Consider the following 8,735-nt stretch of genomic DNA (forward strand, 5'->3'; position numbering starts at 1 on the left):
TGCCCCCCCGTACCTCACCCGGGGGGACTGCGATCCCCCGCGATCCCCCGCGAAATGACCTCTGTTGGTAATGTTCAGGAAGCAACATCGTTGATCACGGGGAAGAGCAGATACTTCCCGTGTGCATTTGTACCTTGGCGATCCCCCCCGAAATGACCTCTGTTGGTAATGTCCAGGAAGAGCAGATACTTCCCATATGCATTTGTACCTTGCGAGTAACCCAGCAGTCATACGGGGGCGGGGGCAGTGAGCCCGTGTTTGTTTTCCTGCTCATTCAGTCAGTGCTCAGGAGTGGGGCATCTGTACCAGGCTGGTATGAGGTAGCTCCATGTGTTCATTCGTTTGTTCTTTAAATAAAATGTTGACGTTCCCCCAATGCGATCCTGTCGGGATGCGAAGTGTTGCATCTGGTGCCAGTTTCAACCACAGCATGTGGTGGTCATAAAGTAATGGTAATGCTATAAATGTTGAAAGTGTCATGTACATTATCTTGTGGTCCTGTAAGGTAGGCCAGTATCCACATACTGCGCCCCTGCATCTGAGAGACTGTGGCTGACTTAAAGCCATCTACTGATTTTCTGGCATAGGCCAAATCCAAACAAACAGGTGACTCCCATGTTTATATTGGAACTACTGAATTACTGCACAATGTGCAGGCCTGACCCTACATCTCTGGCTCTCCATCTTCCAAATGAGGGGTTCTATAAAGGTTGCCAGGGATTTCAAGCTCTTCTGAAGAAGAAAAACAAAGCCCAGCAGTATTGGTTCCATCCTGCATCCTGTTTCACACAGCAGCCAGGAAGTTGGGCAGGGAAGCCAAAACCCCGCACCATGGTTGTTGCCCCGGCAACTGGTATTCAGAGGTATACTGCCTCCAAACATGAAGATTCCCTTTAGCCATTATGGCTAATAGCCACGGATGGACCGCTCATCCAGAAATTGTTCTAATCCCCTCATAAAGCCACCAAAGCTAATGCTACATGCTGTGACATATGGATAATGTGGACTTGCAGGGGAGGCAAAACATTGGCTGAGACAGATTTATGCACGTAGCTCTAAGCAGTGTTTTCCTGTTGACGTTTCCTCCTAGATTCGTGGTGGGAAGCTGATGATGTCCAACACGAGGAAGAGTGACGCTGGCATGTACGTCTGTGTGGCCACCAACATGGTGGGCGAACGGGACAGTGAGCCGGCCGAACTGGTGGTCTTTGGTACGTAAGAGCAGGGATCTATTTTCAGGGGCCCAGACAAGTGAAGAGGGAGGCAAGCTGTGCTGCAAATCTTGGTTTCGAGTTGCTTTCTTGTATGAACTCGCAGCTTGCCAAAACATTGCTCCACCATTAAGAACAAATCATTTAAGGGCCAAGCCGCTTGAGTCTGGGGACTCTGAGAATGAGTCCTGATTGATTTGTTTTCTTTTTAAAAAGCAACCATTTCAAGGGATTCCGGTTCAGACTGGGGCTTGGAGGGGATAGCCTTCCTCTTTTTTTCCATTTTTCCAACCTGAAATGCCCCCACCGGCTGCTATATGCCCCAGTGGTACAAACACAGATCTTAATAAAGAATCTTAGTAAGGGAACTATGAGTTTATCCCCAAAAGCCCATCTGTAGGGCCATTACAGATCAGAAAAATGGCACTGGAGGTTTAAACCCTCTTCTCCCCTCCCCAACCTTTTTGAGGCTGTGGGCAGCTTTGGAATTCTGACACCACAGGTTGAGCGCAGCCACAAAATGGATGCTATAGAATGGCTGCTGCAGAATAGCTGCTGCAGGAGGCAGAGGGAGCCACAAAATGGCTGCCGCGGCTTACCTTGAGTCACACAGTGATGATCCTCACAGAGAGCCAGTTTGGTGTAGTGGTTAAGTGCGTGGACTCTACACTGGGAGAACCAGGTTTGATTCCGCACTCCTCCACATGCAGCTGCTGGTGTGACCTTGGGTCAGTCACAATTCTCTCAGAGTTATTCTCTCATGGGCAGTTCTCTCAGAGTTCTCTCAGCCCCGCCTACCTCACAGGGTGTCTGTTGTGGGGAGGAGAAGGGAAAGGAGATTGTAAGCTGCTCTGAGACTCCAAGTGGGGTATAAACCCAATCTCCTCCTCCTCCTCCTCCTCATGCTGTGGTGGCAGCTGCTGCCAAAACAACATTTTTAAAAAATCTGCAGAAATCAAATCCCATGGTGACCGTGTTGGGGACCCCTGCCCTATGCCATGATTCCAGTTTGAATCAGGAGCCAGTGTGCCCTCCTTTCCAAAAGAAAAAATCCACATGGGAGCTTGTTCATAGAACTCCCACTGTCTGTTATGCTTTGACCCTTCAATAGCCAGTTTTTGAATCAGGAGCCAGTGTGCCCTCCTTCCCAAAAGAAAAAAATCCACATGGGAGCTTTTTCATAGAACTCCCACTGTCGGTTATGCTTTGACCCTTCAATAGCCAGTTCCATCATGAGGAATGTTTAAATATTGAGGTTCTCTCTAAGCAGGAAGTTCAAGTTTCACCATCCTCAGTGATGCATCCTTGTCTATAATGTTCAGATTTACATTTTTCAATTGTTAGATTTTGGTTGTGCAGAAGCTGGCTCCCTCAAATCAAGCAAGACGTCCTTCGAAGGTCTGGCTATTTCCCTGTTAAAGTTTAGGTGCCAGATCAAAATATTTTTTTCTACTCAGGCACTGAATGTTTAATAATTATTATTTGTGGTCCCCCTTAAGCAAGCTGGTCTGTTTTTGTCTGATAACTGTTCTGATTGATTTGTTGCTATCAGCTGCCAAAAACTTTGGTGATGATCTCTTTCATTTGCCGGGTTGCATTTGTATCGCAACACAGATGCCGTTTTGCTCAGTTTGGGATGGTTGTTGTGGAGTCGACTGTGTTGCTTGGTTCATGTGCACTTTTACTGGGTTTGGGATGGGGATTGGAGGAGGTGGAAACATAATTCCAAGAACAAATCAAGGTAAATGAAGGAAGAGTGCTCAGGATTCCTAGTGTTCTTATCTCTGCAACTGATATCACCCCCCCCCCCCCCCCAGCAATAGCCTCCAGGTAGTGATGCCAAAAGGGGAGCATTTTTAGGTCAGACTTATTCAACATGTCATTGGGTTCTTAAAAAACCCAGGAAGTATGTGGAATATAGATCCCCCCCCCCTCCAATTAGGGCTGAAAGCATTTGGGGGAACACATTTTTAACTGCGCGAATGGCACAGAGGAGTAGCATTGATCCTTCCCCTTCCAAAGCACCATGGCCCTGATTCAGATTTCCTCACACAGATACAATACACACAACGTCCTTTCAAGGACAACCATCTTCAAATACTTAAAAGGCTGTCATATAGAGGATGGTATGGAGCAGTGTTCCCTCTAAGCTGAGTTAGTGTGAGCTAGCTCACAGTTTTTTAACCTCCAGCTCACAGATTTTTGTCTTCGCTCAGGAAGGGATGGCTCCAGAGCAAACTAATTGATGCAGTAGCCAGATTGCTCGCTCACCACTTTATTGCCAGTAGCTCACAAAGTAGAATTTTTGCTCACAAGACTCCACAGCTTAGAGGGAGCATTGGTATGGAGTTGTTTTCTGTTGCCCCAGAATCAACGGGTTGAAATCAAATCAAAAGAGTTTTTTCCTACACATTAGGAGGAACTTCATGGCAGTCAGAACGGTTCCTCAGTGGAACAGGCTTCCTCAGGAGGTGGTGGGCTCTCCCTCTTTGGAGGTTTTCAGACAGAGGCTGGATGGCCATCTGACAACAGTGCAGATTCTGTGAATTTAGGCAGATCATGAGAGGGAGGGCAGAGAGGGTTGCAATAATGCTTAGTTCTCGTGGCTCTTTCTGACACGCCCAGGGAAATGCTGATCACCACTTTGGGGTCAGGAAGCAATTTCTCTCCAGGCCAGTTTGGCTGGAGATCCCGGAGGTTTTTTTGTCATCTTCTGGGCATGGAACAGGGGTCCCTGAGGGTGATGGTGGGGCATTTGTGAATTCCCTGCATTGTGCAGGGGGTTGGACTAGATGACCCTGGGGGACCCTTCCAACTCTATGATTCTGTAATTCTAAGGCCATGTGACGGGTCTGGAGTTCCGTTCATGGAGCTAAGGCGGGGTCCTCGACATGGTGCCCATGGGTGCCACAGCACCCACTGACACCTTTCTTGGTACTCCCTGAGTGTTTATAGAAAGTGGGTGGGGCTCTTGTCCAGCAGGGCTTCTGACTTGCCATTGAAGATCTGATTGGCTGTGCAGATTAAAATAACCTTGTTGCAGTGGAACCCGCAATCACAGTGTTCGTTTTATTCTCTCTCGCTCCCTCTTTCGCACTGTATTTTTTAGTCACTCCTCCCCTGCGTTTGGACTTCCTTTGTGTGTGTTGCGCCACCTCCTGCTGCAGTCATTTTGTGGCTGGGGCTCTTGCCTCCCTTAGCGACCATTTTGTGGTTACGTCCACCACGCTGGGCCTGGATTCCAAAGGTGCAGCAGGCTCAAGGAGCTGGGACCCCCTAAACTAAGGCATCAAATCAGTATATGGAGAGAAATGGGAAAACATTCCTTTCCTGCCTCAAAATAAAAAGTTCCAAACATATTCCCTCGGCACACAACCCCCCCCCCTTATTCAACGCCACAGGGAGAACCATTAGTGTCAGCAAAAAACATTTTTTGCGTTTTGCTAGAAATTATCAGTGGAAAAGGGTTTCATAAATAAATACTTGCGGCATGAGGGTTGCTTAATAATGTACCACGTGGCAAGCTGGTGGTCTGTGGTCTGTAGCCGCTAGCCACATGGTAATGGAACTGTTGTCCCACTGGAGAAACCCACACAGCCGCCATGGCTCAGAGGTTAAGATGCTGAGCTGCAGACTGGAAGGTCTGTAATTGGGCAGTTCGAGACCCTAGTGCCGCGTGATGGAATGAGCTCCCGTCTCTGGCCCCATCTCCTGCCAACCTAGCAGTTCGAAAGCAAGAAATTGCAAGTAGATAAATAGGTACCGCTTAAGTGGGAAGGTAACAGTATTCTGTGCACCTCGGCATTTAGTCATGCCGGCCACATGACCACGGAAACGTCTTCAGACAGCGCTGGGTCTTTGGCTTGGAAACGGAGATGAGCACCGCCCCCTAGAGTCAGATTCGACTGGCTTTCAAGCAAGGGAAACCTTTACCTTTACTACACTGTAAAAGTTTCAATGGCCAAGGAGCCACAAGTGTTCCTATTAAGGCATGCAGGATTAGATATAAACTAAGCAGCCTCAAGAGCATGGATGGTGATTGGCCATGTGGCGTGGCACATCACAAGCTCCTTTCTCTCGTGTCCTCCCGCCTCCCATCCTTGTACACATACATGAAACTGTCTTATACTGAATCAGACCCTTGGTCCATCATAGTCAGTATTGTCTACTCAGACTGGCAGTGGCTCTCCAAGTTCTCAGGCAGAGGTCTTTCACATAACCTACTGCCAGATCTTTTAACTGGAGATACTGGGAATTGAACCTGGGATCTTCTGTATGCCAAGCAGATGCTCTACCACTGAGCCACAGCCCCTCCCGTATACTGCCAGTCTGAGTAGACAGTACTGACCATGATGGACCAAGGGTCTGATTCTATGGAAGACAGCTTCATGTGTTCATTATAGGGTTGGAATGGCTCTGGGCGGAGAATGCAGAGGAACGGAAAAGAACTGTCCTCTCTCCCTGCTGATTGCTGTGTCTCTGATAACCTTGTTTCTGGCTTTTCGTCTGACAGAACGCCCCACGTTCATCAAGAGACCTGTAAACCAAGTGGTGCTTGCAGAAGATACTGTGAATTTCCACTGCGAGGTGCAGGGGGACCCTGTGCCGACGTCTCGCTGGCGCAAGGAGGAAGGAGAGCTTCCTCGAGGGAGGTGAGTGATTATGGAGGGAAGCTGTTTGCCTTCCTGACCAAGGGTCACATGCAATGCCGGCGGAAATCTAGAGTGCATCTTCAGGATTGGTCCTTCCTCAGCCAGTGCAGTTGCTGAGCGCCCTCCGGGAAGATGCTATCTTTCAGCATCGTTCCCCATCTATAAAATAAGGGCTGTCAAGCACTCTGCACTTTAAAAGAGCTATGGAAATTGCAAGTAATAACAATCAGGGCTGGAAAGAGATTCAGGCCTCCAGGTAAGGATTGCACTGCTATGCTGGGAAGACCTCAAAGGTCAGCGGAGCAGTTTCAAAGCGGCGGCGGCGAAATCAGAACATCGTTCAGACCCCATTGCCTTGATTTCAGGGCGAGGATGAGCCATTCTGCTTAATCCCCTGGACAATGAGGCATTAGGCACTGGCAATAAATATCATTGTAGGCAATTGCCCGAGTTGCTGTGCAATTAACGATAGCTGAATTTGGGGGTTTATTCCTTTCTTTCAATGGACCGGCGTCAAAATGGAATGTATTTTGGAGATGGGGGCCTTAATGGCAGACATTCCCCAAGCTGGCTCGGAGAAAGATTACGTTGCTTGCACCAGTGACCCTAAAAATTTGCTGGAAAATTGTTAATTTGGTTAATGTGGCATGCAACATGGGGGGAATAGCTCTTTTCAGCTCAGTCAGTAGTCCCTAGAAAGGCTGCCATTTAGGAATCATGATCTGGCAGGTTTCGTTTTCAGTTCTGGTGAACACTTATGGCTTTTAAGAGCACACATTAATTGTTGCTGATTGCCACGGAGGAGCTCAGCATGAGGGGTAGGGTTGCCAACATCCAGGTGGGGTCTGGAGATCTCCTGGAATTACAACTGACCTTTAGACTACAGGGATCAGTTCCCCTGGAGAAGATGGCTGGCTTGGAAGGTGGACTCGATGGCATCATACCCAGCTGAGCTCCTTCCCCTCTCCAAATCCTGCCATCTCCGGGCTCCACTCCCCAAATTTCTAGGAATTTCCAACCTGGAGTTGACAGCGCTAAGCTGCGGGCTTCCCTGTAATGTGGATGTAGTCGGGGAAGGGTGACATTCATGTCTTCTGCTCTAGAAAATGGAACATTTGAAATGCTTGCAGATTAATAATAGTATGATCATGCGAAATGTAGCACATTTTTGTTCGGGCAGTGGGTAAAACTCGCCAGAACTTTCTGCCTGCCAAGCAATGGGCTTTAAATTTGATATCATGGCTTACATTCCGTTGTAAGTTCTTTTATTGTTCTGTAAGCTTCTTAAATGACTTTGCATTTCTGCCTACATCGTCTTTCCATCTTCTGTCAACATCTTTTATAATCCTAAATTTTGTTATGGCTTCTGGCCAAGTCAAATAAACTAGATCTGAGCTGTATTTCTATGAGGGCAGGAACATTAATGTTTGAACATATTATGGGAATATGATGATTCAGATGTCTCCTCTGAAAGCTGGTATTTCCAGGGCGAGAGTAAACCAAGGTGCCTGGGGAAGAGAGCTGTCCTTGTACTAAAAATATTTTAATTTCTTCAAAGAAAGCCGTTGACTCTGCCTGGAAACCGAGCTGGATGGCTTTATCGCTTCTCTTTAACCCAAAATGCAAAATGCAACTGTCTGTAGTTATTCAGTGGTGATGAGGAAGAGTACTCTGTGTGTGCACAGACAAACCTTTTTTGTAATTTAATGAGCCTCACATGAACCCATTTCTTTTTCTTTTCTTTTCTTGGTATTTTTGCATTGTGTGTGTGTGTGCGCGCGCGTGCGCGTGCGTGTGTGCCCATGCCTGGAAGTCATGGTGACCTCTGCCGATTCCTACTGGGGCATGGAAGACATTCAGAGAAGTGGCTTGATAGCCTGTCTCTGCCTCCCAGCCCTGATATTCTTCGGAGGTCTCCCATCCAAATACTTGCCAGGGTCGGCCCTGCTTAGCTTCCGAGATCTGCACAGAATTGTGTCCAAGAGGTGCTGAATCCCATCAACATTGCTCCCCCCCCCAAGTGCCATGCAACAACTAGGGTTCAGCTGAATGCTGCCCAGTACCTCCCTATGCCCCCCCCCCCGCTATACAGCCAAGAAGCGACTGGCTTAGGCAAACTCCCTTTATCAATAGATGCCTCCATGCTCACCCAATTTTTCCTGCCTAGCTCGATTTTTAAAAAAAATCTATTTATTTATTTTGTTCTAAAACTTTTTTTTAAAGTAATCAGATGAAGACGCGTGTTTTTACTTATTTATGTATTTTCAAATAAAGAATGTTAACTCTGGTGTGAGTTCCTGCCAGCAAGTAGTCTCCCAAAACTTGGAGTGAGTCTACCCTGATACCAAACTTGGCCAGAGATACTGCTAGCTTCAAACTGGCCTCTCAATTTGGACCTTATCAGTCTCCACTCCACTCATTGTATGGAATGCTCCTGAAGTCCCCACCTGGAAAACAAAGATTCCTCCATGTAGAAACCTGGCATCTGGAGGTGAAGGTTGTCTTAGAACCCTTCTCCACTTCATCTGGCTTTCTTTATGGAGGTAATCCCTAGAAGCTAAAATGACTAACCTGAGACTATCATACTTTGGTCGCATTATGAGAAGACAGCTCACTGGAAAAGGCAGTAATCCTAGGAAAAGTTGAAGGCAGCAGGAAAAGAGGGAAACCCAACATGAGATGGACTGACTCAATAGAGGAAGGCATGGCCCCCCAGTTTGCAAGACCTGAGCAACGCCGTTAACAATAAGACATTTTTGAGGACATTAATTCATAATTGCCATAATTCATAAATGTTTTGATGGCACTTAACACACACATATACTTTTGTTAAATTGTTTTATACAGGGCTTTTTTGGTAGAAAAAGCTCAG

General features: G+C 47.2%; 1 protein-coding gene across 4 annotated transcripts in view; it reads left to right on the forward strand.

Annotated features, from left to right (window-relative positions):
- Nucleotides 1-1,136: 1,136 nt before the first annotated feature.
- Nucleotides 1,137-8,735, forward strand: part of ROBO3 (roundabout guidance receptor 3) — a 96,423-nt gene continuing 88,824 nt past the window's right edge. For all 4 annotated transcript variants that reach the window (XM_015429393.1, XM_015429394.1, XM_015429396.1 and 1 more), the window contains exons 1-2: nt 1,137-1,211; nt 5,725-5,863. In XM_015429393.1, coding sequence (XP_015284879.1) covers nt 1,142-1,211; nt 5,725-5,863 — 209 coding nt within the window. In that variant the 5' untranslated portion in view covers nt 1,137-1,141. The remainder of the gene's footprint in view (nt 1,212-5,724; nt 5,864-8,735) is intronic.

This window comes from Gekko japonicus, unplaced genomic scaffold (genome assembly GCF_001447785.1).
Source record: "Gekko japonicus isolate JY-2015 unplaced genomic scaffold, Gekko_japonicus_V1.1 scaffold67, whole genome shotgun sequence".
Lineage (NCBI taxonomy): Eukaryota > Metazoa > Chordata > Lepidosauria > Squamata > Gekkonidae > Gekko > Gekko japonicus.